Genomic DNA, 16,845 nt, shown 5'->3' with positions numbered 1-16,845 from the left:
AAAAAAAAAAAAAAAAAAAAAAAAAAAAAAAAAAAAAAAAGAAGAGTGAGGGAGATCATGAGGGATGGAGACGCACTCTGTTGCAGCAATGGTTGTAGCTATCACTGTGTCTGGGTCTGAGGCACAAGGGTCTGTCTCGACAGTACTTGTCCTTCTAGGACAGATGTATCTTTCTCGTTGGGCTCAGGCGAGGGGGATATGATCTCACCAGCATGATCTCACTGCGTTTCCATCAGGGTCTGTAGGAGCTGGAGCCAGACTTCTGTGATGGTTCAACCCCTCCCATTCTTAGCCCTGGCCTTGGGTGTGATTAATGTCCCTTCTAATCACTGGAAGAGATTGCATCAGAGCCATCAGCTTTATAAATCCTCCTCTGGGGACTGGTGTTTGGATGTGCTTTCCATATTCCCAGGAGGTTCTGGGCCAAATGTCTCTGCTCTCTTCCCGGAGGCCCATTACCATAATTTTCTTTTAAATCCTTTACTGGGGTGGATCTCCTCAAGGTCAGTCCATGGCTGCAGCCAGCCAACCCAGTCCTGGAGGCAGTGACCACTAACGGATGCTTTTCCCAAAGCTTCAAGCCATGGCAGATGCTTAAAGATTGATTTTGTAGGATAATAAAAGTGACTGTGCATTTGTGTCGTACCTTATAGTTTTCAGAGGGCTTTCATATTCATGTATCATCTTAGGCTTTGATCCTTTTCTGTTTCTTGTTTGGTTCTGTGGAAATGGTTGGCGGTGGCCTTTCTCTGACTCTTGAGTACTATGCTGGGACAGCTTTTGCAGTGAGAGCCCTGGCTCTGGTTTCCCGTTATCAAGCTACGTTTTCTCCATTGCATTCGTGGTCTCGAGGAAGACTCTGATTTTTTTTTCACAAAAAAAGTCACATGGAAGCATTGGATAGTTGTATTTCATGATCATTCATATTTAAAATTTTTCTTTGGTTTAATGCTTTGAGGGAATCACAAACTAGGCAAGGCCTTTCCCTGTTACTGTCTTTGACTCGACATGCACATGTTAGAATGATATTTATGTGCAGGTGAGGAAGGGGTGGCAAGACATACATAAAGATATCCAGGCCATCTTCTGAGGCTATTGTGTCTCTTAGAATTAGACATCTAAAAACAGGAGGCTGAAGGGAAAAAAGGAGACAGTCTTTCTTGTGGGGAGATTGTTCTGGGCCTGAGGTAAGGGAGGAAAATTGGGAAGAGGCTGAGATGTGCCTCCTCTGAAAATGTGGCCTCTTTTAGATTCCCCCAGGAGTTTCCAGGAAGTGTCTGAGTGGCCGCAGATTGCTCCCCACAGGGCACATTCTCCATTAGGCCTGGAGTTGGGAGAGGGCACAGCAATCTGCCTGCCTGTCCCAGGTGGCCCCTCAGCCCTCAGAGCACATTCCATCTGCTTAGTGTCTAGTGTCATGGGCTCTGGGAGCAGACAGCTGAGAGCAGAAGGGGTCTAGGACCAGCACCCTCGTGGTAATGGAGATGCAGGTTTCCCCTGGGGCACCTGACATTGGCTGCGTGAGGCCTGACTAGTCCTCTTCAGCCCTGTGCCTGCAGATCTTTACCTGAGAGGCAGTGATGGGTGGGCTCTGCTGGTCCCATCAAGTGAAGGACTCTACTAGAGGCCAGTCCCCCAGGGCTCAATTGACAAGCAGAGCCAGCACCACCACTGGAGCCTGGGGGTCAGGCCTCTCCCTTGCCCCAGCTTTCAGTGCTCCGAGAAAGAAATGAACCAATGGCAGGTGCGTAGGCCCAGCAGCGCTGCTCAAGTGAGCTGTGTTGCTAAGGAAACAAGTCAAGCCTTCGAAGGAAGGAGCATTGGGTAAAGGAGATAAATCAATAAGCAAACCTATTTTTATCATTTCCCTAATGATTATGTTGAAGCTGCTAGACAGAAAGGGAGAATTGGAGTGACACAGGTCCTCATTAAGAGCCTCAGAGGTAAAGGAGATAAATCAATAAGCAAACCTATTTTTATCATTTCCCTAATGATTATCTTGAAGCTGCTAGACAGAAAGGGAGAATTGGAGTGACACAGGTCCTCATTAAGAGCCTCAGAGGGAGAGAGGAGTGAAGAGGTGTTTGGGGAGATTGCCAGGAAAGTTCATGAAATGAGGCTCCTAGCGAGCAGACAGTGAGACAGTACCGTCCGGGAGGGAGGGAGGCATCTGTGCAGGTCTCCAAGCACTTTCATGGCCCTTTACACATTTGGTCCAGTCCTTTTATTCTCTTCTATTTGATCCTCTTGGAAATCTTGCACTGATTTCACGACAGTCGCCTTTCTCCTTACCCTCAGGTTGGGATGGGTTTTTGTGTTGGTTTGTTGTTTTTCAGAATACATCTATAGCTTTAATTGATTTTGTGAGTATAAATTAATACATGCTCATGATAACACTCAGACAATGGATCAAGCAGTAAAGAAAAGGTGAAAATAACCCTACAAACTAGAGAAAATTCGTTATTCTTCCTGCAAGACAGAATTTTTTCCTTTTCTCTCCCTCTCCATTTTAAACATTAAAGGGATTGACTAGGCATGCTAGTTTCTCTTTTTTTCTTTTTTAAACTTCAAAAAACCCATGGAAAAGTAGAATTAAAAGATGAAATGACTGTTTTCATGAACTTTTTGAAGTCCTCTTGTAAATAATGTGTGTGCACAGGGCATACTACACAAAGTTCACGTGGGCAGTGAGAGAGCGTGGGCAGCTTTTGTGAGGATACCTCTGACTCTGGTTACCCTGTACTATTCATGTATCAATTGATTATTAGTTAATTAAGTAACAGCTATTGGGTGCCCACTGTGTGCCCAGCACAGGGCTGGACTCCAGGGATACAGAGGTGACTGGTCAGGCAAAGCCCCTGCCCTCGGGCTGCTGGACTCACTGCTGCATTAGCTCTGTTTGTTCAAGATCTCAAAACCCAAACAATCTGACACCAGGGATAGATATTCTTCTCCAGAATATGTTCAGTGTCAGGCACTGAATTTAATAGCAATAGCTGAATTTCTAGGCGGAAAGAATCAGAGTCCTGGACAGATTTTCATCCTGTCCCTGATTGTGATTGTCATGCAGTTGTCGTTCCTGGAGGCTGTGGCGACTTGGAGCTTCCTTTGACCTTTCCAAGTTGCATCTTTGTCTAGTCTTTGAGGCGCATGAGCTTGACCTGTGGGTTATTATTTGCAGTCCAGGCTCTTCCCTTTGGAGATGCCGCAGAGCCATCGCTCTTGGTTTGAAGTTCTGCTGGAAGGAAGAAATGGGGGTGGTGCATGAGTCAGCCCGCGATGGTGGGAGTGTGCAGGAGCCCCGGCCTAAGCCAGACTGACTACAGCCCTGTCTTTATAGTGCTCCTCACTGGAGCTGCCCATGAAGGGGGACACCTCACATTCATTCAACCTGTATTGAACATTGATTAAGCTCCTACTGTGTACCAAGGGCTCTTCACCAGTGGAGAGATGAACCAAACACCTGCTTTCAAGGTGTCATTTCTTGGGGGAGATAAATAGGAGAAGAAACAGTAAAATTATGCAGTGCAAAGAGCCATGGGGCACAGAGGAAACCTTCACAGACAAGATGACATTTCAGCTTGGTCTTGACGTAGGAACAGAAGGGAGGAGAAAGGCCATTGTGGGCGGTGGTGAAAGTGCTGACATGTAAATGCCCATTCTTTGTGGTTTCTCCAGAAAGGGGAATGGAAAAGAGGCTGAAGAAAAGGGCTGTAAAGGAGAGTGGTCGGGGCCCAGGCAGAAGCAGATGTTCTCTTCTGCTCACCTCCCCTAAGACTTCCCCATCTTACCCTTGTTTTCACCTAGACCACAGATACACGTGATCTCTGTAGTCTCGGCTTTTCTTCACAATCTCACCCAGACTCTTTGTTTCCTCACACATGAATTCACCCTGAGGTCTAGGTGATCCGTCGGCTGAAAGGGTCATCCCTCTTGACGGCATGCACATTTGAGCGGTTTTCAAAATTTTAAGCTGAGCGATTGCTGCTCTGAATGAATCCTTAGACATCAGACAGTAGGCAGAGGGTTTGGCTGGGGGAGGAAGTGAGAGTAGGGTCTTCTTGGAACCTGAGAATTTCCAGGCTCCCACTTTTATATTTTAGCCTTCAGGGCCTTGAGTAGCACCAGTCACTGAAACCTCATGAATTCTCAGCATCTAGTTTCAGCAAGTTTGTCCCATCAGCCCCAGGGCCAAGAGCCATTCCCCCATCCCCAGCATCCTGCAGTGGTGATGGCCACACCTTCCCAAGGCTAGCCTGTTCCCCAACATGCCTCACATATCTGTACTTGGACAGTCTGGGCTAGCTGAGCTTCAGGGTCCTAGCAGGGAGCTATGTGCTTGGATTGTCTGACGGAACACATGCAGGTGTGGAAGTGGGAGCAGCAGAGGAACTGAAGCAGTCTAAGAAGATACTGCTGGTGGACAGGCCCCGGAGGCACACAGCTGCCAGGACCTGTCTTGCCTGCAGGCTCAGCACCTGAGAGCTCAACTACTTTTAAGTCTGTGGATATCGCTTTCAGGTTTTCAGGGGAAGAAGGCTAAATCCCAGAAAGCAATCGTAGACCCCAAGCAGACCCATGAGAGCTTGTGACGTCTGCAGCTTGGATGAGAAATTGCGCCTTCCCAGCCCCAATTCCAGGTCAGGCGCTGGGCTCCTTGGGTCTGCTGAGCAGGTTTCTGAGCTCGCTGGGCTACTTCCAGCCGTGGGGAATGGCCAGGAGAGACCCACGCTTTTATGAACACTTTTGTTGGGAACAAGGACAGGGGATGACGTGGAAGAGGCACTAGTCTCACCCCAGTCAGAATCCACCTCCCCCTCCACTCTTGGGGACTGGCAGTGAGACCTGCCCTTTGTACCAGGGCTTGCCAAGTATGTTCCTAGGAACACCAGTCCCAAGAGAGATGCTCTGAAAAAAGGGTCATGTGGTGAAGCAAGTTTGGGAAATGCTGTGTACTGTTCCCAGCCCCCTTTGTGTGCGTGTGTTGAGGGGTGCATGTTGTATTCCATAGGATTAAAGGCTCCAAGAAGTTCTGCTGGGAAAAAACCTGCCTGACTTGACTTTACCAAGGCTTCTCCTCATTTATTTGATTGCACTAGTATTTCGTGGCCTATCTTTTACGGACACTGACCCTAAATGTCCTCATCTTCTGTTGCCATTTGCCAGTGACTCGTAGGCATGTTATCACTTCCCTTTCTGGACCATCCCCTAGGCTTGTTTTTAGGAAAGGGCATGGATTCCTCGGCCAACACTTTTGTCATGTTCCCATCTTCATTTTACCAGATGGGTCTGGGGATTCTGGGTGTGTGCACCAGACCCTGGTCAACCTGTCCTGTTCAGAAGGCTTATGGGACACCGGGTCCTGGTGTGGGCCCAGGTAGCTCTCCATTTGTTTGAAGCTCTGGATTGGACGGGGGCATACTGATTAGTGAGCACGGGCGGCTCCTGGGTGGGGTGTGTCAGGGACTTGTCCTGGGAAGGTGGGCATGCAAACTAGGCGAGCATCTGTGGCATGTGCCTGCTGGCATGTTTAACTCTCAGGAGTCTCCCTTGGCACCTAGCGTTTGAAGGTAGAGGGATGCCCACGATACTGAGGGACAGTCTGTGCAGTGAGGCTCTCCTCTCGTGGGGGGTTTAATCATGCACAGTGGGGTGTGGAGGCAGGGCTAGCTCTGAGTCCTCTGAGGCCCGTCCAGTTTTGGGATCCAGTGGTTGAGCGCAGGGCAGCTGAGGCCACAGGGCTGTGCTAGGGGTAGGGGTGCCTTGTGAGTGTTGGCAGTGTGTGGGAAGAAAGGACGACCAGCTGCTGGAGAATGAATGTGACTCAGGGATGTGCAGCAATGGGGGAGGAGATGGCGCTGCCAGATGAGAATGAAAGGACTCCAGGCCCACACGTGGCCAGTCATCCCACCCTACAGCTCCCCGTGCTAGCAGCAGGACCAGGACAACTGGTGGGAAGCCCACATGGCATCCCCCTTGCGCACACCGCCTCTGCCTGTAGCATGCCCTGTGCCCTGCTCCTCCTCAGAGATGCCCTGAGTGCTCACTTAACCTGGTGTCATTGACACAAATGTCACTGGGCATGGGGAGGCTTTGGAGGTATATTTAGGATTTGCCCTCCTGTACTCCCTAGGGAGGGATCTAGGCCTTACATCCTACACAACCAGCCTGGATATGTGGGGGGAATGTTCCCTTCCCTTCCCTCCCCTTTGCCAGGTCTGCTACTCTTCTCTTCCACTGGATTCTGCAATCTGCCGGAGAACAGGTCGCTCAGCACAGACCAGTTGCCATAGCTCACTTGTGTTTGTCATAACGATAGTTACACGATGAAATCCCAGTGTGCAGAATGACGTGCCGGGAGCTGGTGATTCCCTCTTTCTCTCTTTTCTAAGAACCTCCCTCCCATCCCCCCACCCCCAAGCTCGTGGCAAAACTTTCCTGTAGGGAGTCAGGCTGCTGGCACTTGCGTCATGGTCCTGCTTTTCAGAAAGACACAGGGAACCCCTCACCTGTCTTCAGAAAAATGTGACAGAATAAAGCATCAGTTCCTTCCTGTGCAGTTTGGTTCCTAGAGGCTGACCTTTGCTGTCCTGCCTTCACACTCATGATGTGTGTCTCTGCTTCCTATCGATGCAGAAGCTTAGGAGAAAACAGGGTGGGATAAAGCAAGCTTCCCCTGGCCCCATGAGGTATTTTTCTGAATTGGATATTAAAATAGCAGAGAGCTCACAGGGAGAGAATGTTTCTTTTCCAAGTGCACTTCTTTTACTCAGTTGAACAGAGGTCCTGGAGGAGGGGACTCCAGATGTGATTCCCAGAGAGAGCAGCAGACAGCCATAGCTACGGCATCGTTCTACCGTCCACTGGTTTGAGGACTGGGAAGAACAGGGCTCTCAACAGCATTAATAGTGTTTCTTCCTCCCTCCCTCCCCCTTCCATTTTCAGCCCTGGCTAATTCCTGGATTTGTCATTGAATTCACTCAGTACCTGCAGTGTCTGCCATATGCCTACCGTATTATTTACTGACTGCGTACTTTCTTCTCTTGGAGAAGATGCTTTGAGTTCAGAGACCAATCACACATGGCTGTGGTTTCACGTGCTAAGGACCATCCTCTGTCCTGCCTGCCTGCTTGCTAATATAAATCACGCAAACTGCACAGACACGATGTGGGTTGGTAGAGTTTGTGTATTTATGTGCACGACCATCCTGGAGGCTGCATCCCTCTCTCTGCAGTGAGTGTGTTCCTTAACTCCTCTTTTCCCACGCCGTTTGAGTACATGATCCTGGCCACCATCATTGCCAACTGCATCGTCTTGGCCCTGGAGCAGCATCTTCCTGAGGACGACAAGACCCCAATGTCCCGAAGACTGGTAGGTGCTTCCTGCTTCCCCTCTTCCCCGCTTTTCTTCATCTTCCTTGGTTTCCTCCTCCTCTGCTTCATCCCCCTCCCCACCCTGGCCCTGCACTTCTGTGAGGAGTGTGTTCTTTGCTGAGGGACATGCTCGTGGCAGATGCCACTGGGATTCATAAGGGAAAGCGGGCATTACAACACCTGTGTATACCCTGCATGGCAGCCAGGCAAGAAGAAAGAGCAGGCGCAAGGTCTGTGTGCTTGACTCCTCTTTCCTAAAGGGGTTTTAAAGTGAGAGGAGAATGGAGAGAAGATGAAGGATTCCCAAAGCTTATGTGTATCAGTGGTTATGAAGTTCCTAAATGCTTCCTTCCATATTCTCCTCAAAGAAATGAGTCACATGACTACCGTATTCCCCCTAAAGAGAGCAAACAAGTTCCTTAAAATCCTAACGTGGGGGTGAGTGACTCCAGCCTGATGACCAGTGGATGAGAACCCTTAAGCTTCCAACACGTGTGAAGACCAGCAGTGGAGAAGCAAACTCCCTCAGGGCAAAGCCACGGCCATCAGGGGCTCTCACGGGAAGGAAGTCTAGTCCCTGGGTGTGACCTGCACACCCATCCATTTCTCCAGCTGGTGCTCCTGTGGCTCCCTGGCTCTTGAGTCACAGGGAGCCTGCATCCCAGGTCTCTCTTGTCCTTCAGCACCCTCACTTCCCACCTGCACACGGGGCTGGCCCAGCACAGACACCCAGAGGGTGGTCAGGGTTTGCCTTTGCCTGCGTGTGAAAAAGCACAATCCTCCCCTTACTGGTGCCTCTGCTCCTCATCCCCACAGGAGAAGACAGAACCGTATTTCATTGGGATCTTTTGCTTTGAAGCTGGGATCAAAATCGTGGCCCTCGGGTTCATCTTCCACAAGGGTTCATACCTCCGCAATGGCTGGAATGTCATGGACTTCATCGTGGTCCTCAGCGGGTGAGTCCTCTTCCTCTCTCTCCTTCTTTATGTGTGTGGGGGGCCCTGTGGGGTCATGAAGTTGCCGGTGCGGGGAAGCCAGGGGTGGAAAGACAGCAATCTATGGAGTAGGGCAGAAGAAGAAGTTCAAGGATAGGGTTCCCCGTGGGGCTGGACCATAGTTGACCCACTTGAGGAGTGGGAGGTACCCCGTGGAGATGCACGTGGCATTAGGCAGAGGCCGTGGAATGTCCAGTTAGGCCTGGCTGCTGCTGCCTCTGGGTTCGCATTCTGGGCTTGGTTAGGAAGCTGAACACCCATTGCCCTGGTGTGCCTGTGCGACATTTCCCAGTGAGCCTTTATCTAAAGCAAGCAGCTTGTCCTAGCCTGAGCGGTACCCCTAAGGGATGCACTAAAAGATGCAGTCAAGTGCAGTCTCTTCGGGGAGTTGGAGAAGACCCCAATCATATTTCCTGAACTGATAATTGAGACACATGTTCTGACAACACAATTTTTTAAATGATTTTCAGATGTATTAATAGTATAAAATTGAATCACGTTAACATGCTTGATAAATCATTCTTTGGAAATGAACATGAATACTATATTGGGGCTGACCCATTGTCATAGGAAGGGTATATGATGGCAGTACATTTAGTTAAATATCTGACAAATAATTCTTTTGGAAATGGAATAGGGACACTGGGCTGACCCAACGCTGTTGCTGGCAAATGTGATGGGCCTTGGGAATGGCGGTGATGGGCGTGTCTCACTGGGCCTGTGTGCTCTAGTTGGCCCTTGTGTCAGGTGACTCTTGTGCTTGCAAGGGAGGGGAGTGGTCCTGTGTGTATGGGGCAGCAGGGGTGTGGTGTGGAAATTCCCTTACTCAGCTGCCTGGCAGACACTAGTTCAAAGCTGTGAGGAAAAGAAGAGAGTGCATAGAAAGGTGAGGAGGGGAAATATGCGGCCACTGTTATGATTGACCAAAGGGAGACGGGAGAAGAGCTACTTTTTTCCAGGAAATAGTCAAGGGGGTGGGCGGGTAAAGTCCGAGAAGGGTAAGGGTTGGGAATGATTGCATCTATTCATTGTCTTGTGGAATAGACACAATCCTTATATTTTTAACCTTTATACCAATTGTGATTGAGTGAAAGAGAAGAAGTCGAAGATGTAATGGACCAGAATATATGAATGGAAGCTTGTAAGCAGCCAACCCCTCAATATAGGGAACAGATAAATAGCTAAGGATGGCTATTCAAGTTGGAAAAACATCTGTTGCCTTACAAAAGGATTTTCTGGAGGTTGTTTTTCTAAAAGAAAATTTTACTGCATTTTAAATGTGATTTAGTATATGAAAATGCAGTTTATACATAGTGTCACAGAGATATGTTGTCATAGAAAATGCAGCACACCTGGGCGATGTTTTAAATTTCCCTAAAATAAATAACATACTGGGCCGGCCCGGTGGCGCACTGCTACAGTGTGCCGCTTGGGAGTGCGGCGGCGCTCCCGCCGAGGGTTCGGATCCCATATACAGACCAGCCGCTCACTGGCTGAGTGAGGTGCGGGAGCAACACCGAGGGTTGCGATCCCGTTGCCGGTCCCGGTCCGGTATGGGTGTGACACTGAGGGTTGCAATCTGTTTCCCGTCACGAAAAAAGACAAAAAGGAAAAAAAAAAAAAAAAAAATAACATACTGTATTAGAAAAGGCCTGAATGAGAATTGGAGCCGTTTAGAAATGTTAAGTTTATGTGTAGAAAAAAAGCACTGTAATGTATGTGTATTATATGTTAAGATTGTGTGAATTCTTGGTCCTGCTGAGTTCTGTGTCAGAGGACATTTGAAATTTCTTTTCTAGTCTATTTATTTTTACTGTATTCTATTACATGTTCATTAAAGAACATATGGAAAATACAGAAGAGTCAATAGAAGGAAAAAAAAACCAATTCACTGATTAAGAAAAATTCCTGATTATTTTGTGGTATTTCCTCCCAGCCCTTTAATGCTAAGCAAGCTCTCTTTTAAATGCTTATAATTTTGCTGCGTTTTCTGGAATACAGATGTTTCCCAGCTTATGATGGTTGAACTTACCTTTTTTTGAGTTTATGATGGTGTGAAAGCAATATGCATTCAGTAGAAATCATACTTCGAGTACCCATATAACTGTTATTTTTTTCACTTTCAGTACAGTATTCAATAAATTACATGAGATATTAAACACTTTATTATAAAATGGGCTTTGCGTTAGATGATTTTGCCCAACTGTAGGCTAACGTGAGTGTTCTGAGCATACTTAAGGTAGGCAGGGCTAAGCTGTGATGTTCAGTAGCTTAGGTGTATTAAATGCATTTGCAACTTAACGATATATTCAACTTATGATGGATTTTTTGCATATAACCCCATCATAAGTCAAGGATTATCTGTATAGTATGAGCATATTACATGTTATCCCATATTTTGGTAAAAATCTGTAATGACTGGTCAGCAGTTTGTTGATTAGATGTACACAGCTTGCTTCTCATTTTTGCAGTTATTTGACACTTACATTGCTTTCCATTTTTTGCTGTGATAAACAATTATTAAAGATGCTCCAATGTGCATCTTTTGGATGTTATATTTTACACGGCATTTTGACGGGTTGATGTACTTCTAAAGGAGAATCTGGCTGTTCTGGTGTGGGGCCTGGAAACTATGATAGGTGAGGAGAGGTGGACGGGACTGTTTGGCTGGACGAGAGAAGACTAACGAGAGCTGTATTCCCTGTCTTCAAATAAGGACTGTCCTGTGGTTGAAGGAGTAGATTTGTAGGGATCAGCAGGGTCCTCTTGATAGTACAGCCGAGAAGACCCTTGGGTCCTCCCTGCATGCCCGGGGATGCAGGAGAGTGGGTGCAGGTGCTGAGCTGGAGCAAGTCACTTGTCCTCTCTGTGCTGTCTCCACCCAGCCCTTATGTCTCCCTGTCTTGGCCGCTCTTCAAACTTTGCTGGCTCTGTGGGTGGCCTTGGAAGTCCTCTGCTTTCCATGTGAACCTACAGCTCTGTGCTCCTGCCCCTCCTCCAGACTGACTGCCTAGTTCTCTTCCCATTATTGATGGATCCCTTTCCCTCTTTAATTCACATGCCAGTGTGCTCCAGGCAAAGGCCTTGCCACTCCTGAGCTTCGTGCTGAGGGGCTGAGGGTTGCGGTTCTGCCCCACAGGAAGGGGTAATCGCATTTGCCCTCACAGTCACACAGTGCTTTCAACTGCCACGTTGCATCGCTTCTAAGATGCACATTATCACCCTGGACCATCTCTGAAATCAGCCCGTCTTACAAGAGTGGCATGATAGAGTTTAATTGGCAACATTATTCCCCCTTTTTTTTTAGTGGTCCATGTGATTATGGGCATCTTACAATTGTTGGGGTCCTAGAGTCAGTGAAATATGCTGTCATACCAACCTAGTGAGGCAGGCAGAGCAGACGGCAGACATGAATCATCCAGTACTCAGAGAGGTTAAGTCATTTGCCCAAGTTCACCTGCTTCTTGATGGCAGGTCCAGGAGTTGAAACCATGCCCTTTGACCCACCCAGGGCTGGTGTTTTCACTCTTGCCCCGTGCAGCCCCCTCTCCGGGTCACACAGTATTCCCCTTCTCCTTTCCTGACACCCGCACCCACAGCAGTCCCTGCTGACAGCTCTTACTTCCCACCTCCTCTCCAGGTGTCACTTCGCATTTTCCTCCTGTGCACAGGAGGAATGACAGGTGCTGGAGCACGACACAGCGCCTCGGGCTTATGCTGCACAACTTCTTAGCTCCCAGTGTCGGCAGGAGGGGAGGGGAGGAGAGGTGGGTGCTGAGGTGTCAGACAGCTGGCTCAGTGCAAGACCTACTATTATTGACCTATGCTAAGAGACAGGTAGTTGGGGGACCTGGGCCACCATTCTGACTGCCACCTCTGACCTCCTAACCTTTAGTATTCTTTGGCCTGTAAATTAAGGGCATTCACGGTTTACGAAGTACATTTATGTACATTACTTCATATAATCCTCATAATCTCATGAAAAGAGTCTTGCTATCCTCACTTTATCTTCATCCCCAGATGAAGATTCTGAGTTTCAGAGAGGGTACATGACTTTCTAGTAGGTGCTAGATCCAGGACTTGAGCCTACATCTTCTGGCTCCAGGTTCCTTCTTTGACATAGTTTTTCCCACACTGTCAGTTACCTCATGGCCCAGAGGTCTTCATGGTTCTAAAGCTCTGTGATTGCACATTCCTTTGCTCCCCTTGAAGCAGTGTGGGATGGGCTCAGGGAGGGGCATAATCAGGCAGATTTTCGCAACCCACCACTGGGGCATCATGAGTGGGTTGAAGAGGACCAGAGCCCCATGTGTCCATCCTGAGACTTCTCTCTTGTCTTGGAATACCCTGCCCCATGGTAAAGGAGGCATGTTACTTAACTCTCAGTATAACATGGTTTATTGCCAGATCCAGCTGATCTCTTCATAAATTGGCTTGTTTAGTCACTCATGTATTCCTCTATTTATTTATTCAGTGAATCTCGTATTATTGAAAGCAGAAGGAAATGCTGGGACTGATAAACACTGAAGTTAACGTACAGTCATCCCTCAGCACCCACAGAGGATTGGTTCCATGATCTTCCTCAGATACCAAAATCCACGGATGGCCAAGTCCCTGATATAAAATGGCAGAGCACTTGCAAATAACCCACGTACATCCTCCTGAATACTTTAAATCATCTCTAGATTACTTAAAATACCTGATACAATGTAAATATTATGTAAATAGTTGTTGTATTGCTTGGGGAATAATGTCAAGAAAAAAAGTCTGTACGTGTTCAGTACAAACACAGTGTTTTTTTCTGAATATTTTTGATCTGTGGTTGGTTGAATCCACAGATGCAGAACCCACAGATACTGAGGGCCGACTGTAGTCTCATTTCTGCTAAAAGACAGTGGAATTTGCCATTCTTTTAATACACTTTTATCTTACATAACTTGGGAATCTCTCTTGCACTGGTAACAAATCAGGAGATATATTCCTAAACACTTGTCAGGCAACCTGGAGAATTCCAAATTACTTGAAGTCACTATCATACATTAGTCTTAATACTAAGTTATAGTACGTGGGATAGATGAGCAAATGACAGGAGAGGATGAGAACTCAAGGACACTCCTAAACCAGGGGTACAAACAGGGAAACGAGGACGAGGACTGTGCCTTAGGACCCCTGTTCATCTGTATATGCCCTGTCCTGGCATAGAGTCAGTACTAAATGCATGCTAATTGAATCTAATCACTTGCTTTGTCCCCAGCTTTTCTTGTCATCTATAGGATATAAAATAAAGTGCTGAGTGAAGCCTGGGCCTGGATTAGAGAGAGGGGTTGTCTGTTTCCAGCCCTTCCCCTTGGTCTGGATGAGCCAGGCAGTATCTACTCTCTCATTTGAATCTCCATCCACATCTGTGCAGCTTGTTCACATTCTGATCACTCTCTTAGGGAGATGAAAGCTGGGAGCTCAATCCCTAGGCCATTAGGAGGTATTGGGTAAGAAAAAAAAGAGAGGAGACTCAGATAAATAAAATCAGAGGCAAGAAAGCAGTCATTACAATTGATATCGCAGAAATACAAAGGATGATTAGAGACTATTAAGAACAACTATACATCAACAAAATGGAAAACCTAGAAGAAATGGATACATTCCTGGACACTTACAACTTTCCACCATTGAAACATGAAGAAATAGAAAATCTGAGGAGACCAATAACGAGTAATGAGATTGAATCAGTTATAAAAAAGTCTCCCATCAAAGAAAAGCCCAGGACCAGATGGCTTCACTGCTAAATTCTACCAGGCATTTAAAGAAGAAATACCAGCTATTTTCAAATTATTCTTAAAAAAATGAAGGAGAGAGAATTCTTTCTTTCCCTTTTTTTTGAGATTGTACATGTAAAATATTTATTTATTTATTTTTGACAGTTTGTTTTATTGAAATATAATTGATTATATATATTTGTGGGGTACCAAAACAAATATCAATACATGTGTACAATACGTGGTGATCAAATCAGGATAATTAGTATACTCGTGTTTATAAAACATAATCAGTCTTTGTGACCCTGAACTAACTTCTCACCAACACCCCTCCCTTCCCCCTTTCTCACTTCTAAAAACCACAGTTCTGTCCTCTCTTCTTTTTTTTGAAATTTTAATGTATTATTGTCATTCTTTCTTCTTTCCTTCCTTCCTCCCTCTCTCCCTCCCTTCCTTCCTTTACTTTAGCTCCCACTTATGAGTGAGGATATGCGGTATTTTTCCCTCTGTGCCTGGCTTATTTCACTTAACATAATTTTCTTTAAGTTCATCCATGTTGCTGTGAATAGCAGAATTTCATTCTTTTTTAAGGCAGAGTAGTATTCCATTAGTATATATACCACATTTTCCTTATCTAGTCATCTATCAATGAACATTGAAATTGATTCCAACTCTTGGCTATTGTAGATAGAGCTGCAATAAACATGGGAGTGCAGGTTTCCCTTCAACATGATGATTTCCATTCCTTTGGGTATATACCCAGCAGTGGGATTGCTGGGCTGTCTGCAGTTCTATCTGTAGTTGTTTGAGGAACCTCCAGTCTGTTTTCCGTAATGGCTGCACTAATTTACAGTCCCATTAGTATTGTAAGAGGGTTCCCCTTTCTCTGCATTGTTGCCAGCATTTTTTATTCTCTGTCTTTTTGATAATGGCCGGTCTAACTGGGGTGAGATGATGTCTGAGTTTGGTTTTGATTTGCATTTTCCTGATACTTAGTGATGCTGAGCATTGTTTCATATGTCTGTTAGCCATTTGTATATCTTCATATGAGAAATGTCTATTCAGCTACTTTGCCCATTTTTTAATTAGGTTATTTGTTTTCTTACTGTTGAGTTATTTGAGTTCTTTGTACATTCTGGATATTAATCCTTTTTTGGATGCATAGTTTGCAAATATTTTCTCCCATTCTGTAGGTTGTGTTTTTGCTCTGGTAATTGTTTCTTTTGCTGTGCAGAAGGTTTAGTTTGATATAATCCCATTTGTTGATTTTTTCTTTTGTTGCCTGTGCTTTTGGTGTCATATTCATAAAATCTTTGCCTAGTCCTATACCCTGAAGTATTTACCCTATGTTTCTTTGAGGAATTTATAGTTTCAGGTCTTATATTTAAGTCTTCAACCCATTTTGAGTTGATTTGGGTATATGGTGAGAGGTACGGGTCTAGTTCCATTTTTCTACGTATGGATATCAAGTTTTCCTGGCACCATTATTGAAGGGGCAGTCTTTTCCCCAATGTATGTTCTTGTTGCCTTTGTCAAAGATCAGTTGGCTGTAAGTATGTGGGTTGATTTATGGATTCTCTATTCTGTCCCACTGGTCTGAGTTTCTGTTTTTATGCCAGTACCATGCTGTTTTGGTTGCTATAACTTCATAGTATAGTTTGAAATCAGGGAGTGTATGCCTTCAGCTTTATTTTATTTTGCTCAGGATGGCTTTGGCTATTTGGGGTCTTTTGTTGTTCCATATGAATGTTAGGATTGTTTTTCTATTTTTGTGAGGAATGTAATTGGTATTTTGACAGGGATTGCATTGAACCTGTAGATCACTTTGGGTAGTTTAGATATTTTCACTTTGTTAATTCTTCCAATCCAAGAGCCTGGAATGTCTTTCCATCTTTTTGTGTCCTGTTCAATTTCTTTCAGCAGTGATTTGAAGTTCTCATTGTAGAGATCTTTCATCTCCTTGGTTAAATTGATTCCCAGGTATTTCATTTTTTTGGTGACTATTTTAAATAGGCTTGCTTTCATGATTTCTTTTTCTGCTAGTTTGATATTGGAGTATAAAAATAAACACTACTCACTTTTGCATATTGATTTTGTATCCTGCAACTTTACTCAAATCATTTATCAGCTCTGGGAGTTTTTTTTGTAGAGTATTTAGGTTTTTCTGTACATAGTGTCATGTCATCTGCAAACAGGGACAGTTTGACTATGTCTTTTCCAATCTGGATACCATTTATTTCTTTCTCTTGCCTGATTGCTCTGGCTAGTACTTCCAGTACTATGTTAAACAGGAGTGGTGATAGCAGGCATCCTTGTCTTGTTCCTGTCCTTAAAGGAAAAGCTTCCAGCTTTTCTCCAATCAGCATTCTGAATGTTGGCAGTGTGTTTTCTCCATTTAGCACTGAATGTTGGCAGTGTGTTTGTCATATATGGCTTTTATTGCATTGAGATATTTTCCTTCTATATCTAATATGCTAAGAGTCTTTATCATGAAGGGATGTTGAATTTTGTCAAATGCTTTTTCTTCATCTGTTGAGATAATCATGTGGTTTTTGTCCTTGATTTTGTTGATTTGGTGTATCACATTTATTGACTTGCACATGTTGAACCATCCTTGCATCTCTAGGATGAATCCCACTTGATCATGATGTATAATTTTTTTTTGATGTGTAGCTGTATTCTGATTGTTTACTTACTGATTGGTTTGAAAAGCTAGACCAAACT

At 45.5% G+C, this 16,845-nt stretch overlaps 1 protein-coding gene across 4 annotated transcripts in view; it reads left to right on the top strand.

The window, feature by feature from the left end:
- The window catches only part of CACNA1E (calcium channel, voltage-dependent, R type, alpha 1E subunit), a 344,242-nt gene that overhangs the window by 30,687 nt on the left and 296,710 nt on the right, over positions 1–16,845 (top strand). For all 4 annotated transcript variants that reach the window (XM_008567380.1, XM_008567379.1, XM_008567378.1 and 1 more), the window contains 2 exons: positions 7,266–7,371; positions 8,190–8,329. In XM_008567380.1, coding sequence (XP_008565602.1) covers positions 7,266–7,371; positions 8,190–8,329 — 246 coding nt within the window. The remainder of the gene's footprint in view (positions 1–7,265; positions 7,372–8,189; positions 8,330–16,845) is intronic.

This window comes from Galeopterus variegatus, unplaced genomic scaffold, assembly GCF_000696425.1.
Source record: "Galeopterus variegatus unplaced genomic scaffold, G_variegatus-3.0.2 Scaffold314, whole genome shotgun sequence".
Taxonomy (NCBI): domain Eukaryota; kingdom Metazoa; phylum Chordata; class Mammalia; order Dermoptera; family Cynocephalidae; genus Galeopterus; species Galeopterus variegatus.
This window is presented reverse-complemented; position numbering and strand designations above follow the sequence as displayed.